This window comes from Onychomys torridus, chromosome 7, assembly GCF_903995425.1.
Source record: "Onychomys torridus chromosome 7, mOncTor1.1, whole genome shotgun sequence".
Lineage (NCBI taxonomy): Eukaryota > Metazoa > Chordata > Mammalia > Rodentia > Cricetidae > Onychomys > Onychomys torridus.
In genome coordinates, this window is record NC_050449.1 from 39,255,008 (window position 1) to 39,279,976 (window position 24,969).

Sequence of the window (24,969 nt, forward strand, 5' to 3'; positions counted from 1 at the left end):
ATTTATTATGAATACAGTGTTCTGCCTGTATGTGTCCCTGCAGGCCAGAAGAGGGCACCAGATCTCGTTACAAGTGTTTGTGAGGCACCAGGTGGGTGCTGGGAATCAAACCTGGTCCTCTGGAAGAGCAGCCGGTACTCTTAACCTCTGAGCCATCTCTCCAGCCCGCATGCAAATTATTTTTTAATCATGTTTCTATACACAGTATTCTATGCCCAGAATTTGAATCAGTTCTTTCTTCTCTGAGACAGCAGAGGTGGTCCACCCCTGTAGTCTCAGCACTCAGCATGTGGAACTTGGAGGATCTAAAGTTCAAGGTTATCATCTCTTTCAGTTTGAGGCCAGCCTAGTTTACAAAGTCAGTCCTGGGCCACCTGGGGAGACTGTCGCAAAGGACAAAGCAAAGCAAAGAACTGGCCTGAATGCTCTACATCTCATGGGGGCCTGGATAAGAAAGGGCCTCATTATAGAGTCCCAGCCTGACTGGAACTACTATGTAGACCAGCCTGGGCTGGCCTCGAACTTACAGCAGCAATCCTCCTCCCTTTGCTTTTATCCACACACAGCTTTCTCTTTTTAGAACTGGATTTGAAGTTAAAACTTTCCCCACAAAGAAAATTCTAGGCCCAGATGAATGCAGTGGTAAATTCTATCAAATATTTAAAGCCGAAATAGCAGCAATCCTGCACAAACTTGTTCATAAACCTGAAGAAGAAGAAATTCTCATTCTATGAGGACAACAGTAAAATGATACAAAACAAGAGAAAGACATTAGGAGAAAATGATGCTATGGACCAGTTTCCCCCATGGACACAGAGGCAATAACACTTAATGCAATTTTAGAAGATCAAATCGCATAAAATATAAAAAGGATCATACATCATGACCAAGTGGAGTTACCCCAGGAATATGAAATTGGTTTAACATTTGAAAATTGGGGTCAGAGAGACGCCTCAGCTGGTGAAGGTGCTTATGGGCCAAGCCGGAGGGCCTGAGCTCCCTTCCAGGATCCCACATGATGGAGGGAAAGGACCAACTTCCACAAGTTGTCCTCTGACATCCATACTTACAACAAAAATTTATATATATATATATGAAAATCAATCAATAAATTTGACTATAAGAAAAGACTAAAAGGAAAAACACCTAATCTTATCAACAGATGTAGAAAAGCACTGGGTACAACCCATCCATCTTTTCTTCAAAGTCCTAGCAACAGCACAAACTCTCCTGACAAAGGTCATGTACAGGAAACCCACAGCAAGCAGCTACCTAATGATGAGAGACCACAAGCTTTCACCCTAAGATCAGGAACAAAGCAAAGACATCCTCCATGATTGCCTCTACTTAATGATGCTGAAGGCTCTGGTCACTAACGTACAAAATAGAAAGAAAAGGCAACTGGATTAGAAAGGAGGAGGCAAAAACACCTTTATTCCTAGGAGACACAATCACTTCTGTAGAAAATCCTATGGAATCTTAAAAAAAAATAAAAAATAAAGCTAGTAGGCCTGACATAATTGATTTTAGCAAGGCTGTACAGTGCAAGATCAATATACAGAAACCAATTTTACTTCTCTATAAAAGCAACGAACAACTGGAAACTAAAAATACAGCACTTACAGAAGCATCAAATATGAACTACTTAGGGATAAATTTGATAACGAGAGGCAACACATGTACACAAAAGCTATTAAACATTTCTTAGAGCTACTAAAGGAAACAAAACAACAACAACAAAAAAAAAAAAAAAAAAACAGAAACAGAAACAGACCGTGTTCATGGGCTGGAAGATTCAATATCATTTAAGATGCCTATTCTTCCCAAACTGATTTATGTGCGGTCCCAATCCAAACAGTAAAGTGACAAGCTAATGTTTCAATTCACATGGAAATGCAAAGAACTTAGAATAAGACTTTGAAAATGGGAACAAGGGGCTAAAGAGACAGCTCAGCATTAAGAGCACGGGTGCTCTTTCAGAGGACCCAGGTTCAATTCCCAGCAGCTGCATGGTGACTCACATCCACCTGAAACTCTGGTTACAAGGGACCAACTCCCTCTTCTGGCTTCTCAGGAACCAAGTATGCATGTGATACACAGACATACTTGCATGCAAAATGCCCACAAACATTAAAGTAACTGATAATAATACTAAAAAGAAGATGGGAACAGGATTAGAATACCTACCCTGAAAGATTTCAAGACTTTCTATAAAGCCATGTGCTCAGGAGAGAATAAAACAAAATATATGAGTATATCAATGGCAGAGAGCAGGGAATACAGAAACTGATTTTTTTTTTCAATGTCCATGGGTTTTTTGTCTGTATATATGCCTGTGTACCCCCATTTGTGACTGGTCCCCTTGGAGACCAGAGGGAACATGTAACTAGAGTTCAAGACTGTTGTGAGTCACCATGTGGGTGCTGAGAATTAAACCTGGGTCCTCTGAAAGAGCAGACAGTGTTCTTAATCACCTCAACATCTCTCTAGCCCCAGAAACAGACCCTCTTATGCATGGTTAGCCTCAAAAACTATCATCTGAAAAGTGATCTTCAGTATACGAGTCAAATAATTTTTTTTTAGAATGTGGTACACCCAAAGTGAGGACATAGTAAAGTTATAGAGTGCTTTGGTAGCATACACAAGGTTCTGTGTTACACACACACACACACACACACACACACACACACACACACACTGTGTTATGTCTAATATGGGAAAGTATACAACTGATAAAGATAAAAAGGTGAGCGATGTGTGATTAGTTAGTAAACATCAACTTGCCGCATCCTAGAATCACCGTGGTAAGGCATGCTTTTAATCCCAGCACTCCAGAGACAGAGGCTGAGTTCAAGGCCAGTCTGGTGTACACAGCGAGTTCTAGACCAGCCAGGATTACACATGGAGACCCTGTCTCAAACAAACAAATGCAGAGAAGACGGCTGGTTAGCAGGCCACACAGGTACATCCGTTTCTCTCTGTGCCTGACCATGGATGTGATGTGACCAGCAGTCTCCAGCCCCGGCCCCTGAACTTTTTTTTCAACACGATGGACTGTGAGCTAAAGTGAACCTGCCCTCCCCTACGTTGCTTTTGGTTATGGTATTTTACCACAGCAACAGAAAATAAACTATTACAGGCCGGTAAACCAAGCGTGGTGGCACATGCCTGTAATCCCAGCATTCAGGAGGCTGAGGAAGGAATATCTCAAGTTTACAGCCAGCCGAGGCTACACAGTAAAACCTTGTCTTAAAAAAAAAAAAAAAAACACCAGGTAGCCAGGCGGTGGTGGCGCACGCCTTTAATCCCAGCACTTGGGAGGCAGAGGCAGGCGGATCTTTGTGAGTTCGAGGCCAGTCTAGTCTACAGAGTGAGTTCCAGGAAAAGGCGCAAAGCTACACAGAGAAACCCTGTCTCGAAAAACAAACAAACAAACAAACAAAAAAAGCCCACCAGGTATAGTGGTACACACCTAAAATCCCAGCATGTGTAAGAGGAGCTCATCCTCACCTACAACAGAAGGTGAAGGCCAACCTGAGACCCATGAGAGCTTCTCTCAGGAAAAAAAAAAGAGACACGGTAGTACATATCTGCAATCCAAGCACTCCGAGGACTGAGGCAGAAGGATCACAAGTTTAAGGCCATGCCAGACTATATAACAAGACTGCCTCAAAAGAAAAAAAAGTGAGATAGATCTACATATTACACTAACTAGAACAACAGTGCACAGAATGTAATAGTTATGATTAAAACAATAAAAACCACAAGTGGGGCTGGAGAGATGGCTCAGAGGTTAAGAGCACTGGCTGCTCTTCCAGAGGTCCTGAGTTCAATTCCCAGCAACCACATGGTGGCTCACAACCATCTGTAATGAGATCTGGCGCCCTCTTCTGTATACATAATAAATAAATAAATAATCTTTAAAAAAAAAAAAAAAAAAACACAAGTGGAGTGTGTGTGTGCTAAAAGTTCTAGAAGAAATTTCACAAATGACAGTAATTAGGCTTGGGAAAGAGAATGGGGTAAAAGATGACATGTACAAATAATTTTTAATGACTTACATTATTTTAGAAAATGAAAAACAATTCACGTTCTCACTGTAGGACAAGAGAGTGTCAGGCACACCAGCAGGTACATGAAGGCAGCCAGCCCAAGGCCTTGCACACAGCTGCCCTAACCCAGACAGTTCCCCACCCTCCGTCAGAAAAGGCACTGGGATAACAAAGCTTCCAAACACAAGCTTGAGTTTCAGCACCGGGAACACTGTCGGAGGCGCTAACAGATTTCCTAGAATAAAGATGTGAACCTGGAGATGGTCCAAGGAGAGACAGCTAAAAGATCAACAGAACAAGGAGCCTGTCGAGCGAAGGGAGCTGAGAAGAGTCTGTGCCTTCAGCTGAGGAGAGAAAGGTGGGTAAGCACAGCCATTTTCAAGTCCAGTCAACCTGTTAAACTGCTTGGGTAAGAAAGGGCCCATTACCTAGCCCACCAAATGCACCTTCCCAGGCAGCTGCGAGAGGACGCGTAGGATGCCTCAGGACTAGTTTAGAATAAAGGGGAAACACTACCCTGGGCGAGATGTAAACGAAGCGTGGGCAGGAGGACAACTTGCATGGGGCTCTGCACCCAAGGTGAGAGAGAAGTGAAGACAGGGCACTAAACAGCATCGTAGCTGTGAGTGGAGATGAGGCTGCCCTCAGGAGGAAGGAGCTGGCAGCACCCACCCTGGCCTTTCAGCCTCCCTTCCTGGGGCGGTTTTCTCACTGTAAACCTCTGCTTCTCAGAGATAACCTGAATGAGTTCTTTCACGATCCAGGCAGCTTTAAGGGAATTTAAAATGAATCCATGAACATGAAGCCAAGAAAGAAGAGCAGATGCATAAACCTGGCGCCTGGTTTGAAAGAAAATGGCCCCACAGGCTCCCAGGGAGTGGCGCTATCAGGAGGTGTGGCCTTGCTGGAGTGGGTGTGCCGCTGTTGGAGGAGGGTGTCACGGGGCAGGATTTGAGGTCTCAGATGCTCAGGCCACAATGGTGTGGCATTCTCTTCCTACATCTACATCTATGGATCCAGATGTAGAACTCTCAGCTCCTTCTCCAGCACATGTATGTCTGCATGCCACCATGCTTCCCACCATGACAATAATGGACTAAACTTCTGAAACTGTAAGCCATCTCCAGTTAAATGTTTCCTTTTATGAGAGTTGCCCTGGTCATGGTGTCTCTTCACAGCAATAGAAACCCTCGCTAAGACACCTGGTAACCTGAGTGTAATCCCTGAAACCCACGTAAAGGTGGAAGGCAAGTACCAACTCTACAAAGTTGTACACATGCACACATATATTCACATATGGTTTACACAGTAATAATTTAAAGAAAAAACAATATGCTACACAAATTCTAAGATGGCTAAGGGAGACAGAAATCTTTTGCCAAACCTATGTGGCCTTGCTACAAAACCCTTTGGTCTTGGCATCCATTTTAGACATATAATAAGGAGGAGATAAGCCATAACTTTTTCTGTGTAAGTACACTCTCATACGTGTATTCATGCACATGTATACACACGTATACACATGCATGGTAGCCAGAAGACAAATGCAGGCATTTCTGTTTAAGAACCATCCACCTTGTTTTTGAGACAGTCTCTCATGGGCCTGGAGCCCACCAAGTAGGCTAGACTAGCTAGCTAGCAAGCCCCAGAAATATGCCTGTCCACACTTCCTTATGCTGAGATTACAAGCAAGTGTCAACATGCTTGCCTTTTTGCACATGAGTTCTGGGGACCAAACTCAGAACCTCGTGTTGCAAAACAAGTACTTTATAGACTGAGCCATCTCCCCAAACCCCACAGCTTTCACTTTTAACATTCTATCAGTGTGTAAGGACCAACAAAGGCTCCTCCTCAGTACAACCAACGCAGACACCAGTGTGAGAGGACCGAGCCAGGATGGCAGCTCTGTGGTCCAGAGGGACATTCTGAACCCATCCCAGGGAACTTCAAGTCAGCTTACTCAGTCCTGAAACAAGAGGTAACCTGAAGAGAAATGGCGGCCTTGCCCCTTATTATTAAAACTAATCTCCAGGGCTTGGGGAAACAGCTCGGGTAAAGTGCCAGCCATGCAAACAAAGAGCCAGGGAGCTGGAGAGACCACTCAGTGGTTAAAATTGTGTACTGCTTTTGAGAGGACCTGATTTCGGTTCCCAGCACCCATATCAGGCAGCTGACAACCTTCTATAACTCTAGCTCCAGAAGATCCAATGCCCTCTTCTGGCTTGGTCTCTATGGGCAACTGCACTAACACACATATACCCACACATAAACACATAGTAAATGTCTTAGTTAGGGTCACTACTGCTGTGACGAGACACCAAGACCAAAAGCTACTTGGCGAGGAGAGGGTTGATTTGCCTTACATATCCCAAGTCACAGTCTATTGAGAGAAACCAAGGCAGGAACTCAAACAGCAGGAACCTGGAGGCAGGAGCTGACGCAGAGGCCATAGAGGAGTGCTGCCTACTGACTTGCTTCTTAGGGCTTGCTCAGCCTCCTATAGGAGAATAGAACCCATGGCCAGGAAGTGGTAGCACATGCCTTTAATCTCAGCACTCAGGAGGCAGAAGCAGGTAAATCTCTGAGTTCAAGGCCAGCCTGGTCTATAGATCGAGTTCCAGAACTGCCAAGGCTACACAGAGAAACTCTGTCTTGAAAAACCAAAAAAAGAAAAAAGGAAGGAAGGAAGGAAGGGAAAAGAAAAAAAAAAGAAAATAGAACCCAGGACCACCAGCCCCAAGTGGCATCACCCACAATGGGCTGGTCCTCCCCAACCAATCACTACTTAAGAAAGTTCCCTACAGACTTGCCTACAGCCCTATATTACGGAGGCATTATCTCCATTGAAGTCCCCTTCTCTCAGATGACTCTGCTTGTGTCAAGTTGACATAAAACCAGTGAGTACAATTACAAATAAATCTAGGGGCTGGAAAGATGGCTCAGTGGTTAAGAGCATCAACTGCTCTTCCAGAGGACCTGAGTTCAATTCCCAGCAACCACATGGTGGCTCACAACCATCTGTAATGAGATCCGGTGCCCTCTTCTGGCCTGCAGGGACACATGCAGGCAGAACACTGTATAAAACAATAAATAAATAAATCTTAAAAAAAAAATTTTTTTTAATTAAAAAAATAAAAATAAATCTAGAAAACAGAAACAAAATTTTTAAAAAGGAGGAGGAGGCCTAGAGAGATGGCTCAGCAGTTAAGAGCTCTGGCTGCTAAGGACCAGGGTTTAATTCCCAGCATTCATGGTGGCTCACAACCATTTCTAACTACAATTCCAAGGAATCTGATGTCTTCTTCGGGCTTCTGCACATGGTGTACATACACACATGCAGATAAAACAGTTATCGGGCATGGCAGTATACATCTGATCTGCGCGCACGCGCGCACACACACACACACACACACACACACACACACACACACCACTAAATTTCAGACCCCTCTGTCTCGGACAGGCCAAGTTAGTGAACCACTGTAATTACTTACCATGGTTTCCAGCCCTTGGGCAATGGAGCCTCAATACCCTCCCTTGCCAGCCACATCAGTTCTGGTTCCTTGATGGGGTCGATACCAATCACTCTGGCAAAGTCAAGTATTTCTGCAAAAAAGAGGGTGAAGGTGGAGGGTGGGTGGGCAGGAGAGAGGGGGAGGGATGGAAAGAAGCAAAATTTAGTCAATTCTTTTCCAGATTTTTCTTTATTCATTAATGATAAAATCTGGCTTCTCTCTAAATATAAGTAATAAATATATAGGACTAAAGCTGGATGTGGCGGTACACACCCATAATCCAGCACTTGGGAAGTAGAGGCAGGAGGACCAAGAGTTCAAGGTCATCCTCAGTTCCACAGTGAGTTCAAGGCCAGCTGGCTACTTGAGACCATCTCAAAAACCTTTAACAAAAAAACACACAGAGCAGTTTCCTTACATCACAATTTATTAATGGCATCTGAATCAAGTCATGCCACCCAACTCCCACACAAAATATAATACAACGCCCAAATATAATCTGAAGCCGCAGCTCAAAGGGAGAAAGTAAGGAAACTAAGACGGCACAGCTGGGAGGCCTCAGGAAGGAGCCAGGCCACAGCCGGAACCATCCAGGATGAGGGCAGCCTTACCAGAAGATAAGCTCTCAGAAGATTTATAGAGCTGGGTTCCAATGCACTTGGCCCTTGAGCCCCAAGTGAGTTCCATCAACTAGGGAAGACTGAGCTCTTTAAGGACCTTGCAAACACACAAAACGTGAAATAGTGTGCTGTGATGGTGGCACGTACCAGACAGAAGGCTGGTTCTCTGAGGGACAGGAAGGTACCCTGCTGAAAGTAGATGATACTCAGGTGGCCTCCCCCCCCACAGTGAACCCCTCTTCTAAAAGGTGACTGCCCCTTAGTCAGTTGTACTACATATTTTAGACTCTGCCTCCACCCTCCTCTCAGAATCAGTTAGGAGAGCCCTTTGCCGAGATCTGGAGGATAGAAGAGACTATGCACTATGCTAAGAGCAATCTCATCTTTGGGAAAAGGATAGGCGATGTGTCCATTGGAACATGTCACTAGCGGCCACTGGAATAATGAAATAAATACCCAGGCTCGAGTCTAGGCCAGGCCAGATAGATATCACCAATACAAGCCATCTCCATGGAGAAATAGAGGGTGACGTACCTGGGGACTAGGAAATAACACTTTTTCTAAAGGGCCAGCTGGCACTTAACTGGCTTATTGATTAACTTCACCTTTTTTAGTTCTGCACAATGGAGCCAGCACAATAGACCTGTGACAAGATTTTACTGTTTAGGCCATCTAGGGACTGCCAGAAACCAACACCATGGCACAACTTAACCGGCAAGGTGGGAGAGCCATGTCACAGAGTCCTGAAACCTCACTGAGGGTACCGAACATGTGGAAGGGCACTGACTCCATCCTAGACACAACCCATCTCTCCCTGTAAGATCACTGCTGCTAGGTGGGACACAGACCAGACAAGGCAGAAAGGAGAACACAGAGCTGAGCAGGAAGCCTCAGGGGCAGAGAAGGTGGTGTGGCTCAGGCTAGAGTACCAGACATGAGATCTTGGCAGAAGAGTTTTTAACTCAAAAAATAAAAAATAAAAAAATTAAAAAATCCCTAGAAAAACCTTTACGAAAACCAGGCGATATAGTGCATGCCTGTACCCTGATGCTTCAGAGGGGTAGGCAACAGGCTCACTGCCTGTCTCAGGCCAGCCTGACCTACATAGCAAGACCTTGTCCAAAAAATAAAATAAATAAATAAATCCCAGCACTCAGGACACAGAGGCAGGAGGATCTCTGTGAGTTCTAGGCTAGCCTGATCTACATAGCAAGTTCCAGGACAGACAGGAGTGCAGAACAAGATAGAAATTTCCCCAAAATGCTCAGGACCACACATGCTACAGATTTCAATTCCTTTCCAGTTCTGGAGTATTTGTATAGACTTTACAGGTTAGTTATTCCTCATCAGAAACATCACATCCAAAAGGCAGATTTTGGAGTATTTTGCAATTTGGAAGAGGTGAGGGATACACATCTTGAATTCCAGAAACAATGAAGCATTGTGTGATGGTCTATATCTGTAATCCCAGCATTTAGGAGATGGAGGCACAGGATTAGGAGTTCAAGACCAACCTGGGCTACATAGTGAGGGTGAGGCCAGCCAGGCTTAAGAGGAAGGAAGGAAAGAAGGAAGGGAGGGAGGGAGGGAGGGAGGGAGGAAGGAAGGAAGGGATGCATATAGTCATATACACACAGCTTAAGCTACAGATTAAGACTCTGCCTCAAAAAAAAAAAGTAAAGAAAATGTGAAGTCAGTTAGCAAGATGGCTCAGCAGGTAAAGACATTTGCAGCCAAGCCTAACGCCCAGAGTTCAATCCGGGAGCCTACATGGTGGGAGGAAAGAACTGACTCCTTCAAGTTGTCCTCTAACCTCCACATACATGCCGTATGTAGCGTACACACATACGATAAATAAATGTAAAAACAAAGCAAATTTCATTTAAAAATAGCACAAAAAAGACACATGGACAGGAATATGACATTTACACTTTATAAAGATGACAGTCCCCTCTGAATCAATCCAATACTCATCACCACACCCACAAGTGCCAACAGTCCTCCCATACACTGTCCTACCCAAAATTAACAAGATAGGGGCTGGAGAGATGGCTCAGAGGTTAAGAGCACTGCTTGTTCTTCCAAAGGTCCTGGGTTCAATTCCCAGCAACCACATGGTGGCTCACAACCATCTGTAATGAGATCTGATGCCCTCTTCTGGCCTGCAGGGGTATGTGCCGACAGAACGACAGAACACTATATACATAAATAAATAAATCTTTAAAAAAAAACAAACCTAACAAGATAATTCTAGCCATGGGGCAATAAAACGAACAAAATGGCCAAGAAGACTGGAAACACTGCAGCAAGAGAGTTGTAGCCCTACTTGGTATTAGAATCCGACAGAGCCTCAGTAATCCAGTGACACCGACATGTGGCCAGACAGTCAACAGAAGAGGGGGCAGACCCAAATGTGCACAGCAGCAGCCAGGCCAGCAAGGAGATGAGCTATCCCCTTAATGGCGTAGGAACTAAACTGCACACGAGAACATGGTAGAAACAGTTCTCCTTTTGGTGAAGAAGGCTTTTCTAACCATGATCTGTACATAGCTCAGAGGCCATTCACCATCAGACTGAAAGACAACATAAAAATTACACCATCAGCTGGGAGTTGGTGGCACACGCCTATAATCCTAGCACTCAGGAGGCAGAGCCAGGCGGATCTCTGTGAGTTCCAGGCCAGCCTGGGCTACAGAGTGAGTTCCAGGAAAGGAGCAAAGCTACACAGAGAAATCCTGTCTCAAAAAAACAAAAAACAAAAAAAAAATTACACAATCTAAACTGGAGAGATGGCTCAGTAGTAGTTAAAAGCACTGGCTGCTCTTCCAGAACACCCAGGTTCAATTCCCAGCACCCACATGGTAGATCACAACTGTCTGTAACTCCAGTTTGAGGGGATCCAGCACCCTCTTCTGGCCTCTGTGGGCACCAGACACACACATGGTATAGAGACATATATGCAGACAAAAACATACACATAAAAGTAAACAAATCTACAAAGAATTGTTTTTTGAATTCAGAGTCTGGGGCTCAGGATACAGCTCCATGGTAGAGTGTGTCCTTCGTGTCTGGGTTCGCTCTCTAGCCAGATGGTGATGCATATCTGTAATGCCAGCACTTGGGAGTCTAAGGCAGGAGGACTGCTATACATTGGATCTCCAAAAAAACGAAGTTGGTGCGGGGGTGGCGGGGGATGCAGCAAGATAGTGCAGCAGGTAAAGGTGCTTGCCACCAATCCTGAAGACTGGGTCTGATTCCTGTAACCCAGGTGGTGGAAGGAGAGAATCGCTCTCACAAACTGTCCTCTGACCACATGTGTTTACTATGATGTGTACATCATGTCACCCTCCCGACCGTAAATGTGTAAAAACTGAAGACTATATTCAGTTTTAGAACTTCTACTTGGCAATCAGCAAACACACTAGGCTAGAAGCAAATCACAAGATAAATGGGATCCGAGACTCGCAGGGGGCACATGGTCTTACCCTGTCTACCAGGCCCGCGAACCACCTGAGCTGGAGGAGTAACTTGTGTCTAGGTCTGCAGCTCTTCAGGATGTCAAAGCAAACTTCAATCCATGAACGGCAAAGCACTTCAGGGGCTGGAGTGGCCCGGCAGCTCCACTCAGCACAGTGCAGAGCTACAGGAACCTCTCTCACAGGTGGGGACAAGGACAGGACCTGACTCACAGAGATACTGCAGGGTTGCTTTTCGGTTTTTGTTATTATTGCTTGAAAGAGGGTCTCACTGTGTAGCCCTGTCTGGCCTGGAACTCACTGTGTAGCCCCGTCTGGCCTGGAACTCACTGTGTAGACCAGGCTGGCCTGGAACTCAGAGATCCTGTCTCTGTCTCCCAAGTGCTGGGATTAAAGGTAAAGGCATGCACCACCATACTCAGCTTGCTGTGGGGTTTGAAAGGGAAATAAATACAAAGTTTTTAAAACAAGGCTAGAACAAAGAAACTAAATAAATAGTGCTTTTTTTTTCTTTTTGTTGCTTTTGTTTTAAGAAAGGACCTTAAACTCACTGCCTAGTGACATGACAGTGAACTGCAATTCCTCCCTTGTTAACACACACACACACACACACACACACGCACGCACGCACGCACGCACGCACGCACGGGCACACTTCCTGAGAGCTGTACCTCCATGCCCAGATTTATGAGATACTAGAACTGACCCCAGGGCTTCATGCACGCTAGGCAAGCACTCCACCAACTGAGCCACAACCTTGTTATTTTTGTTGTTTTTAAGACTATGTAGCTCAGGCTAGCCTCAAACTCCTCCTGTAGTCCTAGCCTTTAACTTGTAGCAATCCTCCTGCCTCAGCCCCTTAAATACTGGGATTACAAGAATGCCAACATGCCAGCCTTAGTTTGTTCTAAAGAAATTGGATTTACATGTCTTACTTCACAATATCCCCTATGCTACTATCTCATTTAAAACTAATCTGATCTCCAAGGTCAGTAAACGTTTCCTATAAAGGGCCAGAGAGTAAACACTGTAAGCTGTGTAAGTTATGAATCTGTCACAGTTATTTGACACTGCTATTATAGCATGAAGACAATCACAGAGGATGTAGAAATAAGCATGGCTGTCTTCCAATAAAATTGTATTGACAAAAAACAGGCAAGGTGCCAACTTGGGCCCAAAGGCTATAGTTTTCCAACCTCTGATCTAACCCAAATATACTGAGCAGCCCTGTGCATGAACTAACATTGAACTGGAAAAACAAAAGCAAATCAGGGGGTTGGGCTTAGTGGTTAAGAGCACTGGCTGCTCTTCCAGAGGACCCAGGTTCAATTCCCAGCACCTACATGGTGGCTCACAGCTGTCTGTAACTCCAGTTGCAAGGGCTCTGATGCCCTCTTCCGGCCTCTGCAGGCACTGAACACAGGTAGTAAACATATCTATGACATGCAAAACACCCATACGTGTAAGTTAATGTTTTAAAAATCAAATATAACGTATGCCCTCAAAGGACGGTTACAGTCCACCACAGGCCTCTTACCTTGCTCACTGGGGATGTAGGTCTCATCAGAATCTTCCTCCAGAACCAGCTGGTCACCCAAGAGGATGGGTCGTCTAGCCATGATTCACCCTGGCGTGACTATCTCAATCCCAGTGACCCTATCCAAAGAGAAAAATCAGTGAGCTGGTCTGGGAGGGAAAGGTGAGTTGGGTCATAGAGCACCTGGGTCACACCAGATGCTGCAAACCAGCATGGCTGGGGATCCTGCCTGCAGTTCAGAGCAGCACAGACTCTGTGCCTGGGTCATTTCCCTGGCTTGCTCCTGCCCCAGGTTAGAGAACACACAATGCACCACAAGAGACTGGCTCTCTAACATGTTTAACTTGAGGACGGGAAAGATACTTCAGTGGTTAAAAGAACTGGTTACTCTTCCAGAAGACCTGGGTTCAATTCCCTAGCACCCACGTGGTGGCTCACAACCTTCTGTAACTCCAGTGCCAGGGGATCTGATGCCATCTTCTGGCCTCTACCTATGTTAGGATACACAGGGTGCACGTCCATAAATAAACAAACCCTTAAAGAGTTTAACTTTGTATCCCTCCCAAACAGGAGAATACTGCAAATTGCAGTATACCTCAGCCAGAAAACCCCAGCGACACCAAAACACAGGTCCTCGGGTGTCCGCCCAGCCCAGGGCACAGAGAGGCCATTAGAGTCAATGGTGCCCTGAGCATGCAGTACAGGGCCAGGAGCCAATGACTTCAGCAGCTGCTCTGAGAGCACTAAGACAAGGGTCAGTTCCCACTGAAGGATGAGGAAAGCACCCTAGACAGGGAGCAAAGGGTGAGGCCTGCAGATGTCCTACAGCACAGACTCACCGCATGCTTGGCAGGAGCTAGACATGGAAGCCTCATGCCCTGCAGTAAGGGGATGTCACTGAGGGCTTTGGGAAGAGAAAAATGGCACAGGGTGGCTTTTTATTTAGGACAGGAACTCCGGTAAGACTGGCGTGGCTGAGTTGGAGAAGTAAGATACTGGGGTCCAGAAAGGCGGTTGAGAAGGCTTCCCTGCCAGTGAAAGTTAGCCAGGGCTTAAAGGAGGGCGGAAGCAGCAGAGGCAAAAAGGGACAAAGACATGGCTAACAGGCGTAATGGGAGCACGGAGGAGGAAGGGAAGAGAGGAGTACTGATGGACTGGGCTGTGTCCTTCCAAAGCTCTTTCGATCTGACTTTCTAGGAAGTAGGGTCTTTAAATGAGGTCATAAGGGTGCGGCCCTGACCTAACAGGATTAGTGTCCTTCTAAGCAAAGGAAGAGAAGTCAGAGTTCTCACTCCATCAAATGAAGACAAAGCAGGATGGTAGGTAGCCACGTGCAAGGCAGGAATTAGGGAGGATCTTGATCTGTAACTTCCAGAACCATGAGAAAATGGATCCCTGTGGTGTAAGCCACCATCTATCAGTCCAAGATGACTAAGACAGGAATCTACTTTGATGCCAGTTTCCAGTCTAGGAATGCAGTGGAGCCAAGTTCTTAGCTGACAAACGAGTGTTGTTCTCTATGTATACTGTATGTTTTTTTTTTTTTAAGATTTATTTATTATGTATACAGTGTTCTGCTTGCATGTATGCCTGCCGGCCAGAAGAGGACACCAGATCTCATTACAGATGGCTGTGAGCCACCATGTGGTTACTGGAAATTGAACTCAGGACCTCTGGCAGAATAGTCTGTAGGGGTGGTTGTCTGTGCTTTACTCCTGAAGCACCGCCCCTAGGAGGCAGCAGGTAAGATTATTATATATATACTAGTAAACTAATTTAGTAAAATATCAGCCCTAGATAAATTGCACTGTTATGGATTCTTGTATATTGATACAAATGTAAACTATTTTTATATTCCTATTTAAGATCATTTGTATACTGATACAAATACAGAACTATATTTGTTGTACTTACATATATTTCTACTCTTATTTGAAATGTTTATATAATGATACAAATGTAAAATTATATTTGTCATACTGTATGTGTGTTCTACCTCTGTTTAGGATATTTTGTATATTCATACATATTTAGGATCATTGTCATATTGCATATTACACTATACATTCTTATCTCTGCTTAAGCTATTTTGTGTATTGTCACAATTTTGAGGTCATTGTCCTTTTACTGTACATTTGCTTACAGACTGTTTACCTTGTTTATGTAAAGCCTTAGTCCTTAGGTTATTTAGGTAGATAAGACTTACAGATTTATAGTTACTTATGCTTGCCATCTCTATAGTTATGGTAGTTAGGTTATCCAGATTTATGGATATATATAGGTCAGATGGACAGGTAATCTTCAAATACTTCATAGACATAGAAAATATGGCATTTAAATAACTTAAAATTCTGTTGACATGGGACATGATTGTTCCTGGCAGCACCGATTTGATAAGAGAATGTTGAGCTTCTAAGACATTGCTGTTTGGAACTTTGTCTTCTTCTTGGCACAAAATGGCCTGCTGGGCAAAGAACTGCCCTTGCCTCAACTGCTGACAGTATAACTGCTGTCCTTTCTGGATGAACGGGACAAAAGGATCAAGGCAGAGCTTTCCAGAGAACCGCGTTGGACCGCACCTCACCCTTCCTGGTGACCAACTCCCTTATGCTTGTTGTGAGTTAACACAAATAAACCCCTTTGATTATCAGATAAACTCGGTGTAATTGCCTCAGTAGTCAGTGCTCTTAACCACTGAGCCATCTCTCCAGCCTCTGTATGTCATCTGATTTGCTTGTTTGCAGTGTTGGAGATCCTTATACAATGCTGGGACTGGTCCTCTCTTCCGGCCCCTAGTCTCACCTCTAGCTCTAGATCCCAGAGTTCTAGTAACCTTCCCCACAAAAGCGCCCATGCTGAAAACTATGGAAGCAGAAACAAATAGGCTGTCCCAGCCCTCCCCACCCGCATCAGCCACCCCAGGTGTGACTAGCACGGCAGGTCCTGGCCTCTCCTGCCCACTTCTTCAGAAACTTGACTATTCCACCTGGGACAACGAGCATGCAATGCCCCTCTTCCAGCAAAAAGACATTTTCCCCTTCTCCCCACTGCCCATTATAAAGGTCAAGACTGGCCAGGCCTGGGATGGAATGTTCAGTAATGGCCGGCCGAACCTGGTAACTGAATCTATCCAAGATCCTTAGAGATGGACCCCTGACAAGCAACACAGAACCCATCAGGACCTGTGACTGTGACCTTCTGTGATCATGACACTGATCCCTCCTTCAGTCCACTAGACCCCCAAGAAAACCAGCATCTGCCCTGCTCATTCCCACCATGCCCCCTCTAAGCAAGGAAAAAACTGGGGGGGGAGGGGGGATTTCCCTGCAATACCTAAGCTGACAGAAAATGCCTCAGAAGCCTGATCACCCTCTACACTGAGTCAGAGGCAGGGAGAACCAGACTGCCACTCAGGCTGAAAATGAGAACAGAGACAGGCAGAAAGCAGGGCACAGATGAGGTCACCGGAGTCGTTAATCCTCTTAATTAGAAAGGAGAAAAAGAAGGAGCCGCAGACTGAGAGGACTCGACAGTGACCCAAACACCAGGTGAACGATCGCTTATCAGACACACAGCCACACAAACGCTGTATTGACCTTTTCACACAACTTGAGAAACTCTGAGAAGTGTAGCTTATCCCTACATCCCTCCTGCAGAAATCAACAGCCAGAAACAACTGATGTCCTCAGAGCAAAAGAGTTGTTTAGTCTTTGTCAGCATGACACAAACTAGGTTCATCTGGGAAGAAGGACCCTCAGTTGAAGAACTGCCTCCATCAGACCGGCCTGTGGGGCTGTCTGTGAGGATGATCTTGATTGATGACTGACGTGGGAAGGCCCAGCCCATTGTGTTCTTTACCAGCCCTGGACACACGGTCCTTGGTTGTATAAGAAAAGCAGCAGACGCTGGGTGTGGTGGCGCAGGCCTCTAGTATCAGCAATAGGGAGGCTGGGGCTACACAGAGAGACCCTATCTCAAAAAAAAAAAGAAAAAAAAAGAAAGAGAGAGAGAGAGAGAAGGAAGGAAGGAAGGAAGGAAGGGAGGGAGGGAGGGAGGGAGGGAGGGAGGGAGGGAGGGAAAAGTAAAACAAACAAGAAAAAAGAACAGTAGCACTGGGTGTTGGTGGCACACGCCTTTAATCCCAGCACTCGGGAGGCAGAGGCAGGCGGATCTCTGTGAGTTCGAGGCCAGCCTGGGCTACCAAGTGAGTTCCAGGAAAGGCGCAAAGCTACACAGAGAAACCCTGTCCCGAAGGAAAAAAAAAAGTGTTAAAAGAACAGTAGCTGAGCGAGCCAGTAAAGCAAGCCTCGTCCCTCCTAGAGTTCCTCCCGACCTCCCTTCATGATGCACTATAAGCTGTATGACAAAATAAACCCTCTTCTCCCCAAATTGCTTTGGTCATGGTGTCTTTCACAGCAGTAGATGGCAAACCAGGACACCTGATATTACTAAATTGTCTATACTTAATTGCCTACAGGCCAAAAAGAAACTGAAAAAAATCTGAATTCATGGATTTTTTTTCCAAATTTCGGGCAAATCTTCTGCTAGGAATATGTTTGGACTATATTATACCTTTCCTGGCTTCAGACAAACAAGGCAAGGAGAGGCCGAGCAAGAGGGCACAGGGAGACCAGCAGGGGAAGTGTGCAGACAGAACTCACACCTCCTGGTCAGCTCTCGGAGGTCACTCATGAGATGGAAAAGTCATCTGGAGAGCGCCTATCAAGTTTCCCTCTAGACGTGTGACGTAAACCAATTCAGTCATCGCTCCCCCAGCAACTACTGCTTAGCCAGACAGCCCCAGATAAGAGCGTCAGCCCTGAACTTGCATGGAGATGTAAGCACACCCATCATCTCAGCACAAGGAGGTGCCAACAGAATCCCAAGTTCAAGGTCATCCTCAACTATGAGAGTTCAATCAGGGACGGCCAAGGCTATTAAAGGCCCTGTCTCAAACAAAATAAAAAATAAAAGAATGAAGGAAGGAAAGGAAAGGGAGGGAGAGAGAAGATGGAGGAGGCCAGCAAGATGATTCACTGGATACTTGTCACCAAGCCTAACAACCTGTGTGCAGTCCCCAAGACCCACATGGTAGAAGGAAAAAGCACTTCAAGTTATCTTCTCTCTCACTCTCTCTTATACACACACACATATACATAGCCCACAGCAGGGAACACCACCAAAGTGGAAAGTAGCAGAGATGCTGCTGGGGAGGCGGGAAAAAGCAAAGCCATGCCGAAGAGTTGGCCTTTGTCATAGAGATCTTTGAGTTTCCAGAACAGACTGAAAAAGTCAGCCAGACCAGAAGGAAGAAAGTCAGAGTGGCTGGGGCTGCAGAGACGGCTCAGCGGTTAAGAGCACTGGGTGCCCTTCCGGAGGACCTGAGTCTGGGTCCCAGCTCACAACCACCTGTAACTCCAGTCCTAGGCAGGGATCCACTTGTCTCTCTGTCTCCAGCACTGAGGTTATGAGCAGGAACCACCATGCCTGGCTTGTTACAAGGGACTAAACTCAGGTTCTCATGCTTACAGAGAAAGAACTTTACCATGGAAACTATTGCACCAGCCCCCACCGCAAGGGAGCTGAAGGAACACCATGACAAAGGCCAAGTGGCTTGGTGGGAAGCTCGGAGACATGGGCTATAGAGTGCTTGCCTAGAATGTGAAAAGCCCTAAGTTCAATCCCTGGTACCACAAAACAGCAAACGTGTGTGTGTGTGTGTGTGTGTGTGTGTGTATGGGGGAGGGCAGCACATGTGCTTGGAAAGGTCAGGATTAATTATGACAACAAAAGCTTAGACTCACTGCATATTTCTATGTTGTACTGAGGGCTTATGTCCATCATCTCAACCCACCCTCTCAGGTAGATAAGGGTTACTACTTATCCCCACTTTTCAAACAAAGAGACCGCTAGGATAGAAGGCAAGGAGCGCCTAATACGGGCTTGAGAGGGCTGAAGCTGTATGCAGGACTTCCTAAGGGGCTGCAGTCAGAGGGATTTCAGCAAGGAGGCCAAAATGATGAGATTTTCAGTTGAGAAAGGTGACTGACAGCTGCCAAGGAACTAATCAGAGAGGGAGAAGAGCAGAGGCAGTTATTCTCAAAGTACACCCGAGAGATTATGAAGCAAGTCAGTGGCTACCTGAATGAAAAGGGACCAATCCAGAGGGTAGGAGAGAGCAGAACGGCAGGTCTTGCGGTCTAGGTGAAGGGAGGGAAGAGAGAAAGCAGAGAGGATTTCAGCCAGTACGTTTGTGATTTTAGGCCTTAGCCATGAAGCAATCACACAGCAGACTGCCTAGAATCCGAGCCACGCCAAAAGATGCGCGCTGCTAGATTAGAATGAATTCCCAGCGTAGACTGAGCTAAACGACGGGGGAAGTTCTCCACTGAGACAAGAAACACGCAAGAGATTGATCTGGAGTCCAGAGAACGCTGGAGACGATCCACAAGCAGTTCTAAGCTCGAGACGGAGGTACCAGGCCAGGCAGCAAGTACTTCGCTGAGCAGCCGGTAACTGAAGCTCTGGGCGCAATCCCCAGAGGTGAAGTCCGATAAGAAGCAAGCAGGGCCCTGCAGAGGGCCGATCTGGCAGACGCGTGAGAGAGTCACCGGGGCCAAAGAAGAGGGCAGCGGTTCCGGGAGGAGATTCCTGAATCAGTGCAAAAAAAAACCCAAAACCTCCCCTCTCCCGGCTGGCCAAAAGATGCCAAGAGCTTGTTTGAGCTTGCGACAGCCCAGGAGTGGGCTACGAGAGGAGGAGCCCGGTGGAGTGGCGGGGTCGGAAGGAGGAGGGTTGATTCAGGAGAGGTTAGAAAGCTAGGCCGCTCGAACCCGAGGGCTCTCCTCTCCCACCTCAGCTCCCGCGCAGCAGCGCCTCCGCTCTCTGCAAACTCCTTACCCGCCACGCCACCAAACCCGGCTACCGAGGAGGTCTCACCTGTCCCCAACCCGGGGTTCTGGGACGATGGCTCTGTGCCGCCTCCCCAGCACCACCCCGGCCCCCTACTTCCAGGGACGCCGGGGTGTCCGGCTCCCCGCTTCCAGGGACGCCGGGGTGTTGCCCTGCAGCGACCAGCAACCACTTCCGGAAAGGCACCAGCCTAGCAACTGAGAGTCCCGCCTCTACCAAGAGCCAATAGGTCCCTGACTAAGAGCCGTGTCGTTGGATTGGTTGAAGGTCCCGTCAGATCACGCAGGCTTTGCCCGTTGCTTCATGGGGGTTGTAGTTTAAGATAGTGGATCTCCTCCACCACCACCATCACCAAGGGGTTAAAAGAGAGACCTGAAAATAAGAGAATTTCTTCCGCGGTAGGAAGGGAGCATTCATAACATTAATAGCAATGTGAATTATCCATCATTTAAAGACCATTATTTTATAAAGTGTGAGTAATCAGGTGAACGACAGCAATTACTAATAGTCAACCCACTGACTGGGCCCTTAATAAAAGAATTATGAAGGAACTGGAGAGGTGGCGTGGTTGTTAAGAAAACTGGCTACTTTTTCCTTCTAATATGTGTGGGTGGATCAGGCCTGGCGGCACAAGTGTTTAGGCCTAGAACTTGGGACAGAGGCAGGCAGATCTCTGCCAGTTTTAGGGTATCCTGGTCTGGATAGTGAGTTCCAAGCCAGCTGCGGCTACACAGTGAGATCCTGTCTCAAAAAAAAAAAAAAAAGTGTGGGTGTTTTGTCTACATTTGTCTGTACACCTGATGCATGCCTGTGCTGGTGGAGGCCAGAAGAGGGCCCTGGTTCCTCTGGAGTTATAAGCAGTTGTGCGCCGCCTTGTGGGTGCTAGGAACCAAATCTTGGTCCTCTGCAAGAACAGCAAGTGCTCTCAAGTGTCTTTCCAGCCCTACGACTAACTTTGAAAACTAGTCCCATGCCACTAGAGTTTAATCTTACAAGGAGAAACTTAAGAGTGTTGTTACTATGAATCTCAAACCAGACAACAGGATGTATTTCTCGTGTTTCACTTCAAATCTTTCTGCTGACTTCCCACCTACGCTTCCTGTATTCTCACCACGGATGGAAAAAGTCACTGGTCCTCCTCCTCATCACAATCTTTAAAAAACATCCCTGAGGGGGCTGGAGAGATGGCTCAGAGGTTAAGAGCACCTACTGTTCTTGCAGAGGTCCTGAGTTCAATTCCCAGCAACCACATGGTGGCTCACAACTATCTGTAATGAGATCTGACACCCTCTTCTGTGTATATAAATCTTAAAAAAAAAAAAAAAAAAAAATCCCTGAGGCCAACAGACCAGACTTGGAAGGGATGCCAAGGCTCACCAGAACACCACTACAGACATAATAAACACTGCCCATAGCTTCCGATACTCAAAAACTTGGGGTATAGGGCTAGAGAGACAGCTCAGCAGTTACCAATGCTGCTCTTCCCGAGGACCAGAGCTTGATTCCTGGCACTCACATGGCAGCTCACAACCGGCTGTCACTCCAGTTCTAGACGATCAAACACCCTCTTCTGGCCTCCCCTGGCACCAGGCACACTTGAGGTGCACAGACACACCTGCAGGCAAAACACTTAAACACATTATATATATTTAATAATATAATATAAATATAATATATATATATATATATATATATAATATATATATATATATATTTATAGCTCTACCACTGAGCTAATCCCCAACCCAAATATATTATTTTTAAAGAAGAAGAAGAAGCCCAGCATGGTGGCTCATGCTTAATCCCAGCACTCAGGAAAGAGGATCTCTATGAGTCCAGGCACAGCCTGGTCTACATATCCAGTTCTGGGCTACATAGTGAAATAATGTCTCAAAAAATAAAGAGGGGCTGGAGAGATGGCTCAGAGGTTAAGAGCACCTACTGTTCTTGCAGAGGTCCTGAGTTCAATTCCAGCAACCACATGGTGGCTCACAACTATCTGTAATGAGATCTGACACCCTCTTCTGTGTATATAATCTTAAAAAAAAAAAAAAAAAATCCCTGAGGCCAACAGACCAGACTTGGAAGGGATGCCAAGGCTCACCAGACCCACCACTACAGACATAATAAACACTGCCCATAGCTTCCGATACTCAAAAACTTGGGGTATAGGGCTAGAGAGACAGCTCAGCAGTTACCAATGCTGCTCTTCCCGAGGACCAGAGCTTGATTCCTGGCACTCACATGGCAGCTCACAACCGGCTGTCACTCCAGTTCTAGACGATCAAACACCCTCTTCTGGCCTCCCCTGGCACCAGGCACACTTGAGGTGCACAGACACACCTGCAGGCAAAACACTTAAACACATTATATATATTTAATATATATATAAATATATAATATATATATATATATATATATATATATATATAAATATATATATATATATATATATATATTTAGCTCTACCACTGAGCTAAATCCCCAACCCAAAATATATATTTTTTAAAGAAGAAGAAGAAGCCCAGCATGGTGGCTCATGCTTAATCCCAGCACTCAGGAAAGAGGATCTCTATGAGTCCAGGCCAGCCTGGTCTACATATCCAGTTTCTGGGCTACATAGTGAAATAATGTCTCAAAAAATAAAGAGGGGCTGGAGAGATGGCTCAGAGGTTAGGAGCACTGGCTGTTCTTCCAGAGGTCTTGAGTTCAATTGCAGACAACCACAAGGTGGTTCACAACCATCTGTAGTGAGATCTGGCGCCCTCTGCTGGCCTGCAGGCACACATGCAGAGAGAGCACTCATATATAAGAAATAAAATTTTGTTTTGTTTTGTTTTTGTTTTTGTTTTTCGAGACAGGGTTTCTCTGCATAGCTTTGGGCCGTCCTGAGTGCTGGGATTAAAGGCATGCACCACCACCACCCGGCAAGAAATAAAATAAAAAATAAAAAAAAAAAGAAGCCGGGAGGTGGTGGCGCATGCCTTTAATCCCAGCACTCAGGAGGCAGAGCCAGGCGGATCTTTGTGAGTTCCAGGCCAGCCTGGTCTACAGAGTGAGATCCAGGAAAGGCACAAAGCTACACAGAGAACCCTGTCTCGAAAAATCAAACAAAACAAAACAAGGGAGGGAGGGAAGGGAAGGGAAGGGAAGGGAAGGGAAGGGAAGGGAAGGAGGGAGGGGGGGGAGAGAGGGAGGGAGGGAGGGAGGGAGGGAGGGAGGGAAGGAAGGAAGGAAGGAAGGAAGGGAAGGAAGGAAGGAAGGAAGGAAGAAGAAAGAAAGAGGAAACACAGAAAAGTTGGGCTGGAGAGATGGTTTAGTGGTTAAGAGCCTTTGCTGCTCTTCTAGTGGACCCAAGTTCGGTTCCCAAAATTCACGTCAGGTGTTAGGGCACTGGAGAAGTCCCATAAAAGACCATCATCCACATATGCAGTCAGCAAGAACGTTTCTTATTCCAGCATGCTGAAACCTGCCATCCCACATAAAGGCAAGATGTAATGACCCTGGGAGGGATGTGTGGGTTCCTCTTAAATATAGCCAAGGGGAGGTCCTAGGCAGTTAGGTTATTTTATCTACAATTGGCTTACGCAAGTAGCAATCACATTAGTATGTTCTAATTGGCCAAGGCTGGTTAAGGGCTGGTCAGGGCTATAGACTTCCATTTTGGGGCAAGCCTGTGTAAGTCCCTGGCTTTGTCCTTGAGCTGCTGTGGAGGCTGGCTGGCCTAGCACCGACTGTGGGGGCAGGCTCAGTGGTCCAGGATTGGTGTGTCCTATCTCCCTTGTCCCTGTTGTCAGGGGCACCAGTGGTTACTTGCCTTGTTTGGGTTCTTCCTCAGAAACTTGCCTGCTCCATTCCATAAAGCAGGGACTGAGGGCTAGTTCTTAACTGAGTTATTAGAGCAGGCTGTCATGATATCTGCCTGGCCCTCTCATCGGGTGGCTCTTAACCACCATACTCCAGCTCCAACAGATCCCATGCCTCTGGGATGGGTAGGCACCTGTGGGCGCGCATGCGTGCTCTTGCACACACACACACACACACACACACACACACACACACAATTTAAAAAGAAAGTTACATTCCAGACCAACCTGAGGTACACCCTCTTAACTATTATTCCTTAAAACATTTTTCTGCAAGCAGTGGTGGCCCATGCTTTTAATCTCAGCACTCTGGAAGTAGAGGCAGACAGATCTCTGTGAGTCAAGGCCAACCTGATCTACAAAGTGAGTGCCAGGACAGCCAGGGCTATTACACAGAGAAATCCTGTCTCCAAAAACAACAACAAAAAAAATTATTTTTCTAGCTCATGGAAAGAGCTAGAAAATAGTCCTCAAAAAATAAGGGATGCTATGGAATTGTGACATTTGTGACACAATTGTGACAAACAATGAAACAATTTGTGTTTCATTCAGTTTCTGCCAAGATCACTATTCAGAAATATAAAGCATTCAAACAAATGCCTTTATGCAAACAAATTAAGAAGGTAATCAGGAACCTGCCACCAGGGCCATGCCAATCTAAATGGACTACCCTGCCACCTACAGCCATGGTGTCGTCCAGGTCAGGGCTGCTGCTGAGGGCCATGTCTGGTCTGTATTGATGTCCATGGCCCATGATACCACCAAAGGTCACACAGATGCCCAGGGTCTAGGCTGCAACCTGTGGCCATATTGGTGTCTGAAAGCTGTGCTACCACCAGACGAAGTCGATCTGGGTGGCCTGAGCTGCCACACAGGGCTGATGCTTAGGGCAGGTCTGGGTCCATGTTTCTGCTCTTGTTGGGATCTGTGTTGATGGCCATGGTCCATGTTACGACAGTGGGTAATAGGAGCCATGTAGCATTGAAATCTG

The 24,969-nt window shown here is 46.1% G+C and overlaps 1 protein-coding gene across 5 annotated transcripts in view; it reads right to left on the bottom strand.

Moving 5' to 3' along the window:
* The window catches only part of Cep164 (centrosomal protein 164), a 67,968-nt gene extending 47,689 nt beyond the window's left edge, over positions 1 to 20,279 (bottom strand). For 4 of the 5 annotated variants that reach the window (XM_036192111.1, XM_036192109.1, XM_036192108.1 and 1 more), the window contains exons 1-3: positions 20,140 to 20,279; positions 13,201 to 13,319; positions 7,547 to 7,658 (exon numbers count right to left, since the gene is read on the bottom strand). In XM_036192111.1, the coding sequence (XP_036048004.1) occupies positions 7,547 to 7,658; positions 13,201 to 13,282 (194 nt within the window). In that variant the 5' untranslated portion in view covers positions 13,283 to 13,319; positions 20,140 to 20,279. Of the gene's footprint in view, positions 1 to 7,546; positions 7,659 to 13,200; positions 13,320 to 20,139 lie in introns of those variants that run through there. The other variant, XM_036192110.1, reaches the window with a different exon arrangement.
* Positions 20,280 to 24,969: the final 4,690 nt, after the last annotated feature.